Below are 19,193 nucleotides of genomic sequence, written 5' to 3'. Positions count from 1 at the left end.
CAAGTTGTTTGCCGTACTTGATAAGAACTTTGGACAGCAGAGAGATGAAGGGCAGCTTGGTCACAGTCTACTCAAAAGGAGGTTGGATTGAGCACTTCTGAAAGCAAAATGTATAATCCTTGGCTGGCTCTCTGTCTTCATCAAGTGCAGCTCCTGGCGAGCCTATGGACACAGTTGGGGAAGAGGAATACCGGCGTGAACATTTGGTTATCTTGGGCAGTGGCTCGCTTACTCAGGCTATTAAATTAAGCAGCTGCCAGTTGTGAAAGTCCAGTATGATTTATTTTTCTGGAGCCAAAATGTGTGCCAGGAGACCGTAATCTTATTTATGGCTGCAGCTTTATTAAATCTTTGTATTGTCTTGTGTCCATTACAGAACACGAAAAGCACAGGTTATGCAAGAGCACAGACTATATGAATCTACACTTCAAAGTGAAATGGTTTTATAATGAATATGTGCAAGAGCTCCCCTCATTCAGAGACACGGTGCCTGAATACTCTCTGTAAGTGAAGTGGGGATGGGAGTTGCATGGGGGCTGGATTGAGCTTTCATTTCCAAGTTGAATGCAGACAACTTTCAATCTTTGCCCAGCTCTGCCTTAAAACTGGAACCCCTTAAAACTGGTGTGCACTTAGAACTCCAGCCCCTTTCCTTGACTCCTCATTTCTCACAAAGATGCCATGGAGAAATCATGGTTGATTTTTCCATCATTGCACTGAAGAGAAGGTAGTTTGGAGAGATTCTGCCCTCCAAGAGGGCAGCAGACCAGGTGATCAATCCAGTTTTCATTGTTGCAGGAGGCAGAAGGCAAATTCACGCCCTTCACTTCTGCATGGCATTTCCTTTTTTAGACCATTCCCCCCCCCCAAAAAAAAACATAAGGTGCAGTTTCTTGCTATTACAATTTACAGAATAAGTGAAAGAGCCACTAAATTAACCTGATTTCTACCCCTATTTGCAAAAGACAGTTCTCTTAACTATGTCCCATCATGGTGGAAAGGGGCAAGAAGACGCATCCATTTACACCAGCACAATCCATTCTCCTCTGAGTGTACAGTCTTAATGTGAATTTAGTGGAATCTGGTTTTAAGACAAAAGACTGCCTGGAAAACCCACCCACACGTGTATATCCACTCCTAGGTGGTTTGAGCCATTTGTCATGCAGTGGCTAGACGAAAATGAGGACGTCTCCATGGAATTCCTCCACGGCGCATTAGGAAGGGACAAGAAAGATGGGGTGAGCAGCATCAAGAAGTGAAGGCCAAAACCCCCACCACCTAACCCCTGCTAGATGTCACCGGCCCTTTTCCCATAAAATGAGAGTGGGGAGCTAGAACTATCAGGAACTGTGGCCTGATCCCAAAAAAGGGAAGGGAACTGCTGTTATATCAGCCAACGTCCCTGACCAGGAAGATCCCTTGAGTGGTCACCACATTGCAGCCTCTCTAAGCGATAGACTTTGGGATGATTTCCAAAGCCCTCTTTCTTCAGATCCAGTCCTGTAGGGCTACTACCCTGAAGCGACAGCGCAGCCACATCTTTTGAGAAGAAGCTCCTCACACCAGGCTTCTGCACAGCATGTCTTGTTTCTTCTTCTCCCTGCAGTTCCAGCCCACATCAGACCATGCCCTCTTCTCTTGCTCAGTGGTAGATGTCTTCACACAGCTCAACCAGAGCTTTGAGATTATAAAGAAGCTGGAATGTCCTAATCCTGCAGCACTTTCTCATCTCATGAGAAAATTTGCAAAGGTGGGTGCACTTGTGTTGTATTGTTGCCTTTGTAGTGGAGCCTGAGCTACACGTGAAAGCTGATGACAACAGAATAAAATGGATGTCCTGCCTTGAGACATTTTTGCTTTTTGTCCCATCAAAGGGTACCTTCTCTTTCTAGCTCTGTGGCATATCAACATAAATCTCAAGGCAAAAAGAATGTTGTCTAAGCTAGCTGGGATTTGTCTAGAAAACTTGGAATTCACATATTACATAAAGAATGTTTGAGGACTTCAAGAGAAGAAGTCAAAGATACCAGCTTGATAGAACTCCCATTAAGATTCAGCAGCAGGATAGTTTCTCTGGATCCATCCAGGCACAGAAAGCCATGGCTTTTTAACGTGGTTTCCACCCACTGGAAGAGAAATAAGATAACCAGAATACAAGCGCAAACAGGGTCAGGAGTCCAGAATCCTGCTGAAACCAACTTTTCTGCTCTGCGCCCCACTCCTCCGCCCGATTCACGTGAGGAGGTGGCCTCTGGGAGGCATTTTAGAGTTCTTATTAGGCCATATGCCATTTCTCATATCTCCTTTCTTCTGAAGCCACCTGCCCCATAACAGGTTTGTCTGGGCAGCTTAAGAAAACCAAATGAAATAAGAGCTTAAATGTAACAAAGAAGATAAATCAACATAAAATGTAACATTACCACTCAGAAGAAAAAAACAAAGGAAAACGTATGAATTTTAAAAGGAGGGGTCAAGATGAGAAGTTATAAAGAGGCCTAAACAAACTGAAGCATCTTCACCTGATGACCCGAGAGGTGCCAGGCCAACTTTTCAGGGAAGCTCCCAGGAGTGGCCTGTTTCCATTTATTGGACTGAAACACTCCCTTGTCTCTCTAGGAAGGGGCGCTTGTGATGCGCCTTTTCCCACCAATTCTTCCCCACCCCTATTTAGTTTTAGTAAATGATCTCCCTGGGCTTCAGCAATTTTAGCCAGAAGAGAGATACACTTTTGGGGATCTTCTTGGACCCTTCTTTATAAACCATTTCCCAGAAATTGATCTTTAGGATACATTAAGCTCTACGAATGTCGCAATGAATAGGACCATCTGCATAGGAAGGCCTGTCACAGAGCTTCTGGCCTGAAGGAGGATGTAAGGGTCTCGGTGCTCTTCTGAGGGCGAAGACTTAGCTTTGTTCCCTCCAACTCCAAGAGTGGCCCAGATGGTGTCATATTTTAGAATAGTAGTGCCGTTCCGCAGTAACTTTTTTCTTTTGTTCTAGATAATCCACAAAGTGCTTACTCAGTATGCTGCAATTATAACAAAGGATTTCAGTTCTTACTGTGATAAGGAAAATGTGGTGAGCAAAGTTTGATTGCTACTTTTTCAAATTTAATACTGTGTTTTGTAACCATTGTATGATCAATAGGGAACCAAAGACCACAAAGGAAATAGGGTGGAGATAAATTCTCTGCTCTCCTTTGTTGCATAGTGACCCTATCAGCTTGCTCTGAAAATCATTTCCTTGGTATTTTGAGATCTCTTGTTTTCTGATCAGTAACCCAAAAGGCAGTTTTTCAGGCTAGGGGAGCAACCAGGGGCCCTTCACAATACCCAGCCTAAGCCAGACCCAGCCTTGCCATAACAATGTTCCTTCTGTGGAAAGATGCCATCTTCTTCTTTTCCAGAACCTTTGGCAACTGGAGAACCAAAGGTATTGCCCAGGTACTGTGCAGCTTGAGGCTGCTGATCAGCTGATGAGGAGTCCACAACTCCTGGGCATGAGAATCCTTTCTCCCCAAAATAAATGTTAGCCGGTCTGTTGAAGACACCTCCTCCCAAAGCTTAGTGGAAACACTACCAACTTCCCTACCGCTAAGTCTTCGTGAAGTCAGAAGTGATGCTAAATAGAAAAGCAGCAGTAAACAATTTGAGTCTGGAGAAGCCAATGAGATTAATCTGAGGCCAATTGTAGGAGGGGGTGGTGGTATTGCCAGAAAAACAAGGTCCAGTTTATGTGAAGGAGGCCCAAGAACCCATGATTTCCTAAAGGCTGACATGTCAGTCAAGGAATTAGTGAGTGGTATGGCCCATCTTCCAGCCATGTTTCAGGAAGCCTGGATTCCTGACTCTTCCTTAGAAGAATTGTCTTGGCCCGATGTTTCATGGCAGTCTCCTAATTTTAGGAGTGGGCACTTAGCCAAAACCTGCACATTCTCACTTTCTCTCCAACACAGCAATTTGTCACTTAGTACATCAGCAGACACAGCTGTCTGGTGGGTGGAGAGCCAGATGATCTTCCCTATCAGTCTTCTGATTCTGAGGAATCCATGACATGCAGCACTATGGTGGGTCCAGAGAAAGGATGGGTTGTTTTTCAATCCCCAAAGTTGTTTTCCTACAATGGACAGAAGGCATCAACATGGTTGCCATGATTGGCAGAATAATCCCTAGAAAAGTAGAGAACATCCCTTCTTCCCAGTTGCAATAACGGTTTTGTCATGCTATGGAGAACATTCTTTTGGTCATCTTCCATTCTGTTTCTTCTCTTGAATTTCCTTTTGGAGGTCCTTCTGCTTTCCAATCCCATCCCTAGAAGGAAGGGACAAGGGCAAGGGGAACTAGCTTTCAGGATACCTACCATCCAGCATAGAAAATAACCATAATGATACGTTCTGCTTAGCTCACAGTCAAAGAGGTAGGCTCAGTGGCATGGAAGCAGAGAACCAGATTTATGTGCCCGGTGGTGGAAATTGCCAGTGAGAGAGAAATGGCACTGAACTGATCACTCGGAGGAGAAAGGGGGTGGGCTTTGCTGCTGAGAATGGCTTGACCGAATAATGTGCGAAGAACAGGTGAGCTCTTTGCCACCACGCACCTCTTCTTTCCAGCACCTCATTCGGTCAGGTGGTTTACAAACCTCCAGGTGGTCTTTGAGGACTACTCAACCAGCCGTTTTGCTCCTTTCTTGTGATCTCTTGCCCAGTCAGTTCTCTCCCAGCAGCTAAGACAACTTTCGTCCTTGTGATCTCCAGCCCTGCATCTTGATGAACAACATTCAGCAGCTGCGAGTACAGCTTGAGAAGATGTTTGAAGCCATGGGTGGGAAAGAGGTGAGTGTCAGCTGCCACCTTCAACTGAACACTAAACTCTTCCCAAGAGAAAGGGGGACAGCATCGGCCATAGAAAGGGAGTGGCTGATAGGGTGGCCAGTGACTGACAGATGTTGAGTAGGCCCAGCCCTAAGTCTTCTTGGGTTCCATGCCTGTAGGCATGGGGTAGAGCACCCGCATTGGCTGTGCTGAAGTCAGTGGCTTCTCTTCCTCAACAGGATGGGAGCCCGTCACCTTATTTAATTTTGGCTCAACAATAGGAGGCCATAGGCAGCTCCTCCCCATTTACTTCTTCTGGAGAGATGTCAGATATGGCTTTTTTGTCATGGGGGCTAAGCAGTTTGAGGTCCCCCCATTGCTAGCGTTTCTATTTGGAGGCATGAGGGGCAAAATGACGCCATTTTGCCTTTTCAAGTTGCTCAAATGCAGAGAACAGATCTAGAGTCATTGGTCCCTTCCCACTGCAATGATGCCAGAAGAGCTCCCTGCCACCCCAGGCCAAAAGAGCTGGTTCTCTTTCCTGACCAAAAGCCGAGAGAAAGATATTATGCCAGCCCAGAGCTGCGCCCCATTCCCTGATTCTTCTTGTGCTATGCCCTGCCATGGGGCAAGTGGGGGAGATCCACCCAGTAAGTAAGTTCATCCACCTGTCTAGGTTAGCCTTCTCTGGGCACCTTGCATGTAATTGATTTGTACCCAGTCCTGCCAGTCATAGCTCGAGGCGGGGGAGTGGGCATGCCCATGTTTGTCTGTAATGTGTCATCCTGTCTTTGTCTACTGCCTTTAATTTGCCATCCTTGAGAAGAAGCAAGAAGGCAAACACTTTTCCTACGAGGTTTGTGATGTTGTCATGTGTCCTGTTTCCAGCCACTTGTTTGGGGTGCAGAAGAGTTGCTCGGGCGAGGTCCGTGGGTCTCTGTGTGAAAGGGGTGCCTGCAGATATGTGCAGTCATTAGAAAGAGCTTCCTAGCTGCCCAGTCTGTGCGCCTATTTGTCTGTGGGCAGAAAATGGGTATCTGGGTGCAGAGGATAAGGCAGTTGGCTTTCAAAATGATCTGGTAGAATTAGAAGCTGCAAGTTAATCTGAAGCTCTCGGACTTCAATTGATTGACTCCTGGAACTGACCAGGCAAGAGGAAAGAGATGCCTTCAAACGGTGCAGATTAAGGCCCATAACAAGGGTGTGGGGAACGGCAGCAGATGTACATGTGCATAGGCTCCCTTGTGCTCCCTTCCACACAAACACACACAAGGTGGCCTCCAGCGTGGGTTGCAACATTTCCAGGAGGAGGACTACATTTGACCTTCTCCCATCTACTGTGTCCAGGCGAGAGATGATCAGTTCCCCAATCTCCCCCAGCCTCACTAAAGGACTGCAGAACACAGCACCCCCTTCTCTTTCCACTCAGGCTTAGGAGACAGAGGAGGGGCCCTCAGGCCAAGCAGCAGGAGCTCCCTGGGAGAGCCTGGGTCAAGAAGCCGTTCTCCTGCAGTCAGGGGTGCAGCAAGGGGGGGAGCTGCCTGAGAGCTGGCTGGGCCACGTCTATTTCGGAATTTAGGGGGGCTGTGAGGAACCTGTTTGCCCACTTGGGCTGAAACAAGGCCTCTACCATTTCAGTTCCTTGTGCTCCTCCCCTTACCACATGTAGCTCTAGGCAATGTCCTCCAGTGCCCCATGGCACACAAACAGGGACACATCTGAAGGGGAACACCAGCATCCAGGACAAAACTGGGAGTTCTCCAGGAAGCTGTTGGCACCCCCCCCCAAACTGCTGTTTATCAGTGAATTTGGTGAGGCAGAGGGTGAGGTTCCTGAGTCACTCTCTCGACACCCCCCCAATCTCTGTGACAGCTTCAGGGGGGTTGCATTGTGTCTCCTGCTCTTCCTGAGGGCTCCCTGCACTTGCCGAGAGGGACTGCCTCTGGCGTGCCTTGTGCCTGAGAGATGGGTAGGACGCAGGTGACACCAGGCATGCCTGAGGCACACCAGATGCTGCCAAGCTCTGTTGGGGACAAAGCTGGCACAGTCGCAGCCTTCCTGGACTGTCACCAATAGCTTCTCTGCAGTCCTTCCTCAAGAAGTGGCATGGCCTCCAAGAGTTCCTTGCACATGTTTCATTGCCGGGTGCTTGGCTTCTGTCCACCATTAATGCAAAACAGCGTGGAAACTCCCTCTTGTAATCCAATCAGCTCCAAAGGGTGGGGTGGGATGGGGAGATGTGGGCTGCTCTGTGGGGCCCTCGGGGGAGGGAGCTGAGGGGCGACTCTTCCAGGCCTCAAAGCTGCCCCTCCCCCAACGGGTCCGCTTCACCTCTCAAGTGGCCCCACAGAAGGCCAAAGAGGGAGAGGCAGCCGCCATTTGTGTCTTGAGAGGCCTCGGTATATTCCCCTTTCAGCCCAAGAAGTGCTGGATTCCACGTTGGTTTTCCATTAATGCCGTCTAATGGATGGGGATTTTATCTCTTTGCCTGCTGATTATGCCAGCGAATGGAGGCAAGGGGGGAGGAGGAGTGGCTAATCTCACCCCTGCCTTCTTTTCAGCTGGACCCTGAGGCCAGTGAGACCTTGAAAGAGCTGCAGACCAAGCTCAGCAGCGTCCTAGATGAGCTCGGCCTGGCTTACAGCGCCAGGTAAGGACAAGTTCCTCTCCATGGGGCTCTCCTCCTCCTCTTCCTCCTGTAGATCCCCAGCTGCCCCACCTGTTCCTTGAGCCCAAGAAACTCAAGGAGAGATTCAACCTAGAAATAAGGAGAAATTTTCTGACAGTGAGAACAATAAACCAATGGAACAGAAATTGCCTTCAAAAGTTGTGGGAGCTTCATCACTGGAGGCTTTCAAGAAGAGATTGGATCTTCATCTGTCAGAAATGGTGTAGGGTCTCCTGCTTGGGTGGGGGGGTTGGACTAGATGACCTGGAAGTTCCCTTCCAACTCTGTTAATCTATAATATAATCTAGACACCTGCAGAAAGGAGAAAGGGCAGCATAAGGGCTCCATTGGAGAACCATACCTGTGTTTGTGTGCTTCTGAGGGGCCAGGTGGCTATGACCAAGGGCTTCTCTAAAACAGATGGAGCTTAGACTTGAAATTAGCTTCTATTTGGTGGTGGCTGTATAATTAGCTTCAGTCTGGATAAATTTTAGATGATTTATAAGCAGCTTTTAGCATTCTGTGGTTCTGGTTTTGTTATGTGTTTACGTGACACTGTTTCCAGTTTAAGTAACTTGACTGGTAAGGGATTTTCCTAAAAGTCAGACTATTACTATATTCCATCAACAATAATAGATTTCCAGATGCACAACTGTTCCTTTGGCATCCATAGGAAGGGAAGGGGGGAAGAAACAGGGACCTAGAGGTGGCGGCAGCAGCAGCAGCAGCAGCAGTGAAAGGAGGAAAAAAATGTGTGTCTGTTTTGCAAAGGGCTTTCAGTCCAAGTGGCCCTAGGAAACCTGGACCAAAGCAGCTTCCTCATTCCCCCCCCCCCCACCCCCATCCCTGCGGGATCCCGATGAGATCACTTGGTGCAGCCAGAGCTGGGGTGGGGGAAGAGGGCAGCAGCAGGGACTCCAGCATGACAGAGATGGTGGTGGGCAGCAGCAGGGGGCATCTGGATCCCCTCCCCTCTCCTCTCCTAGTTTCCAGCTTCTCATTGAGGAATGTGTGACCCAAATGAGCCTGGAGTTAAATCAGATGAGAGGAGACGGAAGAGCAGCAGGCAGCAACAGCGCCGTGCAGGCTGAGATTGTGCTGCGCCCCTTGATGGATTTCCTTGACAAAACGTAAGCACAGGAGGCGGGTGCCAGTGAACTGCCACGTTTGACAGATGGTGCCACAGCTGGGGACAATGGGGGGGGAGGGTGGGCACCAATGCTAAGCAGTAAGCTTCTGCCCAGCACCCTTCTAGTGCTCAAGCCTTCTGGATGAGACCTTCCTGCTCTTCCAACCCTCCCTTCATTGCTCCCTTTCCCCAACCCACTGGCTTGGTTTGGTTGGCAGCTCCTCCTGGCTATTCCTGCTCCCTTGGCCTTCCTACGAAGGGGAGGCTCCTCAGGGCAGAGGGAAACCAGGCTCTCCTGCTGGGAAAAGTGGCCCTCCCTCCCTCCAGGGGCAGAGGGCTGGACCCGAGTCTCCGTCCTGCACAATTCTTGGGGAGGGGGCTGGGGAAGCATCTGTGCTTTCCCTCAGTGTGCTGCATCTGGGGTCATCTTCTGGCAGATCCCCCGGCTGACATGGGCAAAATCATGATACAAGACAGAAATGGTTTGTTTCTTTGCAGCTTAAGTACCTCAGCAAAAATCTGTGAGAAGACTGTTCTGAAGCGGCTTTTGAAAGAGCTATGGAAGTTGGTCCTGAGCAAAATAGAAAGGCAGATTGTGCTCCCACCCCTGGCAGACCAATCCGTGAGTCTCCAAGCCACCGTAACCCATGGGCAGCTCCTCCTGCATTCAGCTGTAAAAAATTAGCTTACCTACCCTGACAAGGGAGGTGCTCAGGTATTCAGCCCTTCACTCATGTGAAGGGCAGATGTTCCAAAGACGAAGCTCCTTTTGCAAGAAGAAATGGTGGGTACCCTTCTTGTTCTCCCTTTGGCATTTAAAGACAAGGTAGTGGGTGCAGAGCTGGCTCCTGTGGGTCTATGCCCTCCTTTTGGCCATTTGATGTAGAGGGGGAATCGCTACTAAGGCAACAGTCAGAGGGACTTGAGCCTGGGCCAAAAAAATAACAAGATTCGTCTATCTTAATGGGCTGGCAGTTCGCTCCTGGAGTGTTCAGCTGGTGGCCTTGAGGTGCCTTCTTTGTATTTGTGCATGGCATCCTTCCCTTGAACACAGAGCCCGAGGGTCCAGAGACCTCACTGGGCCTCCCCTGCCCCACACCTGGAGGTGAGGATGGCTTGAGAATTGTGCCTCACCTTCCCGTCTTTGGCTTTTCCTCAGGGCCCTCCAATGATTCTCAGTGCAGCCAAAGATTTCAGCCAGCTGTCGAAGCTGAAGGTAAGCCAGTCTGGGTGGAAGAGAGGGGCAGAGACGCCTGTGCTTGCCTTTGAGAAAGAGGCCAAGAGCCAGTCTGGCCAGATGCCTTGGGGAATCCCAAAACGCAGCAGGAGACAATGGCCTCCTTTGATCCTGTTCTCCAATAACTGTAATTCAGAGATAGCTTGAATCTGAAGTTGGAGGCTGATGGTCCTGGCACAGCTTCTCTTCCTCCATCTTAGCCTGGGGAGCTTTTTCTCAGAGACTCGAGAGGCTGCAGTGAGAATGATGTTCTCTCCTTTGATGAAAGAGGGAAGTGACCACCGTGTTGAAATATTTCCATGGCAAGAAGGCTTGTTGCAGACATGAGGTGGAGGGTATGGTCGATGCAGGAAGATGTCTCACCTCCAGTTCCTCAGTTGCTGTTGTTTTTTTACAGGACCACGTCATCCGAGAAGAAGCAAAAAGCCTGACCCTGAGGCAGTGTGCAATAATGGAAGAGGTTCTGGCCACCATCAAGGTAGAGTGGCAGGAGGGTGTGCCCAGTGGGTTGAGGTTGGGGCAGAACAGCAGTAAGGGTGGTGAGGGTGTAGAAGTGAGCCCGTCCCTCCATCTGTCCAGATTCCTTGAACCTCCTGAGCCTGGCACTCTTAAGCACCAGTCCAGCAGGCTGTCATCCCTTGGACCTGGAAAATTGGTTGACATGGATTTGGAAAGGCAAAAATAGTTAACCATTTAAAAATGCCATAAATTAATTAGGTTTCTCTTTTAGTAGCAAGAGGAGACTAAACTAACTTGGTTAGTTTAAATATACATCAGCCCCAGCTGAGAAGGTCAGGACAATTGAGAAGCCTGGCAGGATAAAAAGAGGGTTTTTTTGCATCATACTGTGATTAAGAGGGAAAGAGATGAGGTCTTCATTGTGGGAGAATCTCTTTTATGTTACCTAGTTTCCCCCAAGACTTTAAAAGCTGTTCTAACTCTTCATTTGGCATTATGAAATTTATTAAGTGGAAAAACATAGTAGGAATAGCAGTGAGAAGGGTAAGGAAAAATTCAGTGCTTGTTCTTTTCTTTAGCAGAGAAACACAACAAATTGACAGCAAATTTCAGAGGGTTACAAGCCAGCTTGCATAACCATTCTTGTTTGCATGACAGCTTTTCCTTGTCATGGCCTTCTGCGTTTATACTTTTCATTGCGTACCTGAGGGTGCCATCAAATACCTTTTGTGGCCTTGATGGGTCTATGTTTGACACAGCTTAGTCAAGCACAGAGGGACCTGGTTCACAGGCCATGTGGCCTAGATGGGGTGGATGGGGGGAGGTGGGGAGATGGAAGTTGGGCTACTGTGTGGAGCAAAAAGCTGAATCCAGCCAGTTCTGGTATTGCAGGAAGTTGTGTTTAATGCAAAAGAGCCACAGATTGCTTGGGGCTGAACCATCATTCCCTGGTCAGCTGTTTCATACAAACAGGGACAAGAGCTTTAATGGAGAGTTGAGCCTCCCTCAGATAGAATCCTACAAAAATGGGCTTTTCCATCTTTTTCTCATCTCTCAGTTTGGCCAGAGCATCTGTGGGGGTGTTTCCCTCCAGACAACACCTGGCTGACTCAGACACGGCATGACAGCCCCCTACCAGGTGCTTCTGGCTATGGACATCTGTCATCTTCCAAAGCAACCTTTTGGCTTAACTCATGGTTAAGGTGATAACTTCCCATGAGGAAAACTGGCTTCCTATGCCTAGGGCTTATTCCTCTGGCACCTGAGACACTCAAATCATCTTGGGAGGACCCGAGAGAAGGTGGATGAATTCTCATCTCTTTGCCCTTTTTGTAGCAATATTTTCATGCTGGAGGAAATGGACTGAAAAAGAGCTTCTTGGAGAAAAGTTCAAACTTGCAGTCTCTCAAGTATGCCCTGAATTTGTACACGCAGACCACAGATGTTCTGGTCAAGAAATTCATCAACAGCCAGACTTCTCAAAGTGAGTGTGTTGGTGACTGCACAGGCCCCTCCTTGGAGTTTCATGGGCAGCAGCCCAAGGCTTTGAGCTCGGGGTGGTGGGGGGAGGGGGCATGAGGGTGCTGTGGAGCGCGTGGGTTCTTCCTGCTCAGCATTGGGTGCAGACTCCACCTGGATGGTTTGGCTTTGTCTGATCTGTCTCTCCCAGTCCAACAAGAGGGATCTGGGATGCTGTAGTAAAATTTTCGGTTGCTCTATGGCCAAATTCCTTATGCTTCCCCTCAGATGGCTGCAACATTAGTAGGTTAGATGCAAAGCTCTCACTGTTGTGTTTTCATCTGTGAGTGCCTTTTCCCCAGGACCATCTGCCTCCTCCAGAGGCTCTATAGGAACCTTCATCCACTTAGGTTACTGCCAAGAAATAAAGTCCCTGTTTTCCACTTGCATTGTTATTCCGATGTGGGAGAATATAGGCAGTCTTTCACTTACAACCACAATGGTGCCCAAAATTTCCATTGCTAAGCAAGCCAGTTGCTAAGTGAGTTGTGCCACATTTTATGACCTCTGTGCCACCGTTGCTAAGCAAATCCCTGCAGTTGTTACATGACTCATGCGATTGTTCAGTTGGTCTGGCTTCCCCCCCGACTTTGCTTGTCGGAAGCCATTTGGGAAGGTTACAACTGGCTTCCAGAGGATCAACCGTCACAAATACATCCCAGTTGTCAAGTGCCAGATTTTGATCATGTAACCATGGGGATGCCGCAATGGTTGTAAGTGTGAAAACCAGTCATAAATCACTTTTTTCAGTGCCATTGTAAGTTTGAACGGTCACTAAATGAATGGTTGCAAGTCAAGAACTACCTGTAATTAAGAAGATCTCCAGGTCTCATCTGCTCTTTTAAGATGGTCTGCCCTCTTGTATGCCAAGCTGCAGCAGTGACCAATTAATGGGGAAGCCATTCCCCCCTAGGCAGCGGCCCCACGGAGCTAGGAGCTATCCATGGGACCTCTAAAGATCCCTCTGCCGGTGGAGCAGCCCCTAGCTGGAATCCCACTGCCCTTGAGTTCTTCCTCTGAAGTAGGCTTGGGGAAGGGAGGCCTGATGTTGTGCGAAGGACAGGCACCTTCAGTTCTGCGGCCCAGCTCCCTGTGGCATTTCAGTGGGGCCACCACAGTTCCACAGCTGTGAAACGGTGCCAGGGAAGTTGCCCGGCCTTGCTGAAATGGGTGCAGCCACTGCAGCCTGGAGGGTGAGTTACATCACCGTCTCAATCTTGAACAGGAAAGATGGTGCTTGTGACAGGGGCCGCTCTCCCAGGCCTGCCCTGCAATTCACAACCAATTCTGAACCCTGCTCTGGCAGAAAGAGAATGGCTGCGTTAACTAATTCTGTCTGGACAGTGATGAATGAGCTTTGTCAAAGGGCTGTGCCTCTAAATTAGCAGTGGTAGCAGCGGCGGTGGCGGCAACTGCCGCGTTGAGCAGGCAGGATGGACTGCTCTCTGCCTTGAGCCAGGCAAACTCCCAAGTATTGTCCCAGGCATTTCCTGGGACATCACCCCACCATCTTCTTGCCTCTGCGGTGACTGGCCAGAAAAACCAGTCTCCCTGAACTCAGTTATTTCTTGCCCATCCTGTAGGGACCATCCCTGGACAGTAGGGACCATTTCACCATCTTCGTTTTAAAATATGCTTATGGCAAGGAGCCACACGGTCCCCCCACTCCTCCCCAATGAAGCCGGGAAGACCCAGCCTGGGCTCAGCCACACACTGAGCTTTTGCCTTCACCACAGGCCTCTTCCAGCCAGACCACTTGTTCATTCGGTGACTTTACTTTCCTGAACTGTTGGTGTGGTGTGGTATCCTTGGGCTTAGCCTGGTGGCTGCAGGGAGTGGACTGGTGCTGCTTAGGACCCTGTAGATGGAGGAAAAGAGGTGGAAACAGCAGCTGCTGTCCTTGCTTAGGGACAGTCATAGGATCTGGCTTCCAAGCTGCATTTCTCCTGAAGGCACTTTTCATCTGCATGCACTTTTCTGCTGCAGGGACACAAGAATATCATTGAAGAACATTTTCCATGTTTCTTGTGTCTTCCTTTTCCATCCCAGTGCATTTGCTCCAAGCTCTTACTTACTTCCCACAATGCCAACATTCGGTTGTAGCCTAAGCCACACTTCTGGGCACTGTCCGCAGGTCACCATCTCCTTTCTGATGCAGGTCAAACAACAGACAACACAGTGGGGAAGATTAATCTCCAGGTGGATCTGGCGACGCACCCTGCAACTGGCGAGCATAAAGTCACTGTCAGAGGTATGGTTGGCAATGCCTCCTTGTCCCAAATCCAGCCCACCTCTGTGGAGAAGCAGGCAGTTCTAGGCAGTTGAAAAGGGCTCAAGAGGGATGGGGAAGGAGGGTGGGACTTCCTTTTTCCTTTGCTGGAACTCAGTTTTGTTTTCTGATCGTTGAAAGCCAGGGGCTGATGGCTGGGAAGGCCTTTAAAAATGGCTGCTGTATCAATGGATCATTGTGGTCAGCATTTCAAGACAAGCTGCTTGGTCAGTCATGTAGTTTGAATAGCAATTAGTTAAGGGCCAGCGTCATTTTGATCTCTGGCAGCTCATCCCCTCCGCTGCTCCTTTCTGTATCACTACATGGAGTAAGATGAGGCAGAGAGTTTGAACGAGTGGGTCCATAAGGCTGCCACATGATGAGCCATGTCTGCCTGTGGTCTCCATTGCTGTGTGCAGTTGTAGCCATCGAGGAACTCGCCTGGCAGACCAGCGCCACCTTCCGCCCCTTTGTGGAGGTCTGCATTCTGGGGCCCAGCCTGAGCAACAAGCGGAGGAAGCACGGCACCAAAAGCAAGAGCAACACCTGGTCCCCGAAATACAATGAGACATTCCAGTTGTAAGTGGCTTTTACTGCTTGTGTGGCTGAGGGGCAGGGGGGGGTTCTCTTTCTGAATCCCCCTCTCCCCTCTTCCTAGTTTCCTGAGCAGTGAAGAGCGGCCCAGTGCTTACGAGCTGCACCTCTCCGTGAAGGATTACTGCTTTGCGAGGGAAGACCGGCTCATTGGGATGGCCGTGGTCCAGCTGCGGACCCTCCTGGAGAGCAGCGGCTGCAGCGCTGCATGGCACCCCCTACTGAGAAGCATCTCTGTGGATGAGGCTGGGCTGACAATCCTGCAGATCCTTTCTCAGAGGACCAGCGATGAAGTTGCCAAGGAGTTTGTCCGCCTCAAGTTAGAAACACGATCCACTGAAGAAACAGCCTGAAATTCTGGCAAGGAAATGCAAACTTCCAGCTCCAAGAACCTGTCTTTGGACAGAACTTGGACAGGCTCTTGCACAGAACCTGTCTAAGAACCTTGATGAATCTGTCTTTTCAATGTCTGACTCATGCATGTATGTGCAAGTCTGTGGGAATGTTTGACTCTGTTTCTGTGTTTGCCAGAACATAAATTACTGTATTTGCAAGGTACGTTCAAGAGCTGTTTCTTTTCTACATGTTCAGATTCTTGAGGAAAAAATGGAACTGTTCCAATGAAGTGCCAAAACTGCAGCAAAGAACAAAATTATGAACGGCATCTTTTGAGATATACTGATTTTGTCTCATGACAGCCATTTCCTCGTGGTCACTTCCTGTTTAACTGTCCTACAGCCCATGGCAACCTCATGTTACTGCAGACCCATTTCTCCACATCACTTTGGACACTTGGCCTTATTTCCCTCCCATTTTATGCAAAGTCCATTTAAGTCTTGCTTTTGAAATCCTTTTTCTACCATCTACAGGTGCAGTTACTTCAAGAAAGTGTTTGTAATTTTATAGTTGCTGATTTAAAGAAATGATTTTTGCATACAAACTTTTAAAAAGTGGAAATGTTTTATGCTGACCTTTCTTTCCCAGTCTTTCATACTTATCACTGTGAGGAAGAGCTGGCAGAGCAAGTTCTCAAGACATCTGGTCACGTTTGTTACCGATCTTTCATATCTTGAGATACATTTGTTCTCCAAAGCTACCAAGGTAATTCCATACTTTTATTAAGGAGTAATTCTGTCCCTGGGTTCAGTGCTTTTTGGGTCTGGATAGGTCCCAAGTGAAATGACCGTTCTCTGGGTAGGGCATCTGGGGTGGGACCCCTGGAATGAGGAGGATGTGCCTCAAAAGGATGCTGGTACCAATAATCCAAGGAAGATTCCCAGTGAATGAACTTCAGTATGGTGTACTAGTTTCCCAAGGTTGTGTTGTGTGAAATGGTGTTGGACTATACAGGGTTAATTAGCTGGAGCCTGCTGGTGAATGGTTTCCATCAAGAAGCAATGTTGCTGTTAACATTTTTCACTCTGGCTGTTAGAGATTTTGTTTTAGATTCTTAGCTGAAATCTCAGTTAAGTGCTTTCTTGTTTTTGTTTTCATAAAAGTTTCTACTTATGCAACATGCCTATGTCCTGCATGGAGACAAACATCCATGTGATGTAAATATATTTCATGAGAAATTGTAAAATAAAGGCAGAAGAAATTGCTCCTCCTTGTTCCTTATTGGCCCATCAGCTTCTCCCTAGAGGCCCTGAGGCTACCTAGTGGAGCTGCTTTAGGTCTTCTTTCCTTCCCCAAGACCAGAGGAGCCCTGGAGTCACACCCAGGTGCTAGCCACAACAGGCTCTGTGCAAAAACAGCTCTCAAGCCTTGCTCAGTGGAAAGTTTGGGTGTGGGAAAATTGTACCAAGTCTTGGTGGAGAGACCAACCTTTCCTTACACACAGCTGCTACACGGCCCTCCTGGTGGATTCCTTTTGGCTGTTGGTTTCTCAGTCTTTTAGAAAAAGGAGACAAAAGCCCCCGGAAGAGGGTGAGCCTTGCCCATATGAATCCCTGGGAGAGGCAGCAACTGGGGGGCAGGGGTGGGGGCGGGAGGGAAGGAAGGCTTTGCCTTTGGCAAAGATTTTGTATTTCTGAGAATGTTCCTGGTTGGGGTATGGGGCTGATTATAGATATGTGATGGACAGGGAAATAGACTTGGACATCAGCCAAGGGAGGGGCGCTTGCATAGGGTGCACCATGGAGCCGTCTGAGTTGTTGAACCTTTCGTTCTGACCCTCCACCCTACCCCACCCAGCAGGCTGGAATGGAGGGCTGTAGCCTTGGTTGAACCAATTAAACCAATGGATCACTGAAATATTGTGAGTTGGCATTTGCTAGTTATTGCTGGTCTCTTACTATCTGTTTCTTGCAGGCAGCTCCAGTGTTTGTTCCAGAAGTTGGGGGCTCCTCTTTGGAATATGGGGCAGCCAACTGGACTTGTTGGCATCCTTTCACCAAGCTCTGTATTAGGTTGAGTTCAGGAACAACCCAGAAGGTGGCTGGTGGCCTGCTGGGCATTCATATTCCTGCCATTCCCTTCCTGAATCCTTTTGGCCATGGGGGTCTGGGGGCTGCTGGAAAGGTGGGGATGCAGAACGTGAGCAGATGCCTTTGCTTCTGTTTTTTCCTAAGTTTGTGGCAAAAGAAAAATACAGTGCAATTACATGGGCAATTGAGCTTTGGGGGAATGTGTTTTTAAAGCACAGAACACACGTTCACTAGTTTGCCTCCATGGACAAGAAGGAACAAGCCTTAATTGGATGTCAGTTGGATTTCCATGGCAGAATAAAGTCCTATCTTTCATTCCAGAGGCTCCAGGAACAAAGAAAATGCCCAATGCCAAAGATCCAAAGTGCCAACTCCTTAATTATTTCTTAACTTGCTTCCAAAGTCTGGTATACTGTGATATTTTTTAAAACAACATTCCATGAGAATCGTCACCAGCAAAATGCCCATTAAAATATACAAAAAGTTGGCTGTCTTCTGCACCAGGCACCCAGTTGTCAGAAAACGAGGATATACAGAAGACGACCTTCTTGGGCAGCCCCTGGAATCTACTGGCCAAAAGTGCCACTCTGCAGGCCCCATTTGCACTGAGTTGGGGCTTGTCCCTTTTGGCAGTTCCTAGGAAGGCGATCAGGTGTGGTCTTTCAGCTGCCCAGGGCAAAGGCTGTGATCTTCAGCCCCAGCAGGTCTCTCCTCAAGTGGCCATGCAGGAACGAAAGACTTCCATTCACTGGCAAGCAGCTCTTGGCTCCCCATGTCTCTGGGGCCTGCCCCATATACTTGCCTCCCTTTCATATGGTTAGGACAGTGGTCACCAACTGGTGGTCCGTGAGAAAATTTTGGTGGTCCGCAGAAAAATTATTTGCATTTTTTATATTGCACTAAATCAAGGGTCCTCAAACTACGGCCCCTGGGCCGGATATGTGCAATGAATGTTTGTGTTGCTGCAGAAAGTCTCCCCCTTTGGGGTCTTTTTGTGTGGGTTGGAGTGGGGCAGAAATTCTGACTTGGGGTCTGCTTCAGCCTCCTGGTGCGGGGCTTTGGGTGAAGGCTTGAGGAAAGCACCGCTGGTGGCAAAGAGCCGGAGGGCCTCGTTCCAGTGGGATTGCATCATAGCCTGGAACTGGCTGTCCATCTCAGCCCGCTGAGCCTCCAGGCACCGGTACCTGGCCTTGCACTCCTGCAGGTCTTCCCTCTGCTTGGAAAGCCTATGCTCATAGTCCTCAGTGAGGTGCTTCTGCTCAGCCTCCTTCTCGGTCCGATCCAATTTGAACTGAGCTGTTTTGCCAACTCTTTCTCGTGGTGGCTGCTTAGCTCCAACAACTGCTTCCTGTTGGGACCCTAAGGAGCCCGGGCGGGCAGGCGAGGAGTGGCCAGGAGGGGAGGGGCGAGTAGAGGCCAGCAAGGAGCCCCTCAATGTGAGTGACATCAGGTTGTTGAGAGTGTGGTCGCGCAACAGCTCCCCCAGCACCTGGATGAAACGACGTATCTGGATCCGTTCCAGTCGGGCTTCAGGCCCGGGTACAGCACGGAAACGGCATTGGTCGCGTTGGTTGATGATCTCTGGAGAGCTCGGGACAGGGGGTGCTCCTCTGTCCTGGTCCTGTTAGATCTCTCAGCGGCTTTTGATACCATCGACCATGGTATCATGCTGCACCGGTTGGAAGAGTTGGGGGTGGGAGGCACTGTGTTGCGGTGGTTCTCCTCCTTTCTCTCTGACCGGTCGCAGTCTGTGTTGACAGGGGGATAGAGGTCGACCCCGAGGCCCCTTATATGTGGGGTGCCGCAAGGGTCGGTCCTCTCGCCTCTCCTGTTCAACATTTATGTGAAGCCGCTGGGCGAGATCATCCGTGGTTTCGGGGTGGAGTACCATCAGTACGCTGACGACACCCAGCTGTACATCTCCACCCCGGATCACCCCAACGATGCCCTTGAAGTGATGTCCCGGTGCCTGGAGGCCGTACGGATCTGGATGGGGAGGAACAGGCTCAGGCTCAACCCATCCAAGACTGATTGGCTGTGGTTTCCGACATCCCGATATAGTCAGTTGACGCCATCACTGACT

The 19,193-nt window shown here is 49.2% G+C and overlaps 1 protein-coding gene across 4 annotated transcripts in view; it reads left to right on the top strand.

Annotated features, from left to right (window-relative positions):
- UNC13C (unc-13 homolog C) overlaps nucleotides 1–16,285 on the top strand; it is a 72,824-nt gene extending 56,539 nt beyond the window's left edge. For 2 of the 4 annotated variants that reach the window (XM_087878068.1, XM_034409250.3), the window contains 14 exons: nucleotides 377–503; nucleotides 1,142–1,238; nucleotides 1,607–1,750; nucleotides 3,001–3,078; nucleotides 4,754–4,831; nucleotides 7,372–7,460; nucleotides 8,465–8,608; nucleotides 9,106–9,229; nucleotides 9,767–9,823; nucleotides 10,242–10,322; nucleotides 11,639–11,786; nucleotides 13,980–14,072; nucleotides 14,510–14,669; nucleotides 14,749–16,285. In XM_087878068.1, coding sequence (XP_087734194.1) covers nucleotides 377–503; nucleotides 1,142–1,238; nucleotides 1,607–1,750; nucleotides 3,001–3,078; nucleotides 4,754–4,831; nucleotides 7,372–7,460; nucleotides 8,465–8,608; nucleotides 9,106–9,229; nucleotides 9,767–9,823; nucleotides 10,242–10,322; nucleotides 11,639–11,786; nucleotides 13,980–14,072; nucleotides 14,510–14,669; nucleotides 14,749–15,037 — 1,709 coding nt within the window. In that variant the 3' untranslated portion in view covers nucleotides 15,038–16,285. Of the gene's footprint in view, nucleotides 1–376; nucleotides 504–1,141; nucleotides 1,239–1,606; nucleotides 1,751–3,000; nucleotides 3,079–4,753; nucleotides 4,832–5,636; nucleotides 5,667–7,371; nucleotides 7,461–8,464; nucleotides 8,609–9,105; nucleotides 9,230–9,766; nucleotides 9,824–10,241; nucleotides 10,323–11,638; nucleotides 11,787–13,955; nucleotides 14,073–14,509; nucleotides 14,670–14,748 lie in introns of all 4 variants that reach the window. The other 2 variants (XM_060689543.2, XM_060689544.2) reach the window with 2 other exon arrangements.
- Nucleotides 16,286–19,193: the final 2,908 nt, after the last annotated feature.

Source organism: Pantherophis guttatus, chromosome 13, assembly GCF_059756535.1.
Source record: "Pantherophis guttatus breed Tessera chromosome 13, ASM5975653v1, whole genome shotgun sequence".
In the NCBI taxonomy this organism is placed as follows: domain Eukaryota; kingdom Metazoa; phylum Chordata; class Lepidosauria; order Squamata; family Colubridae; genus Pantherophis; species Pantherophis guttatus.
This window is presented reverse-complemented; position numbering and strand designations above follow the sequence as displayed.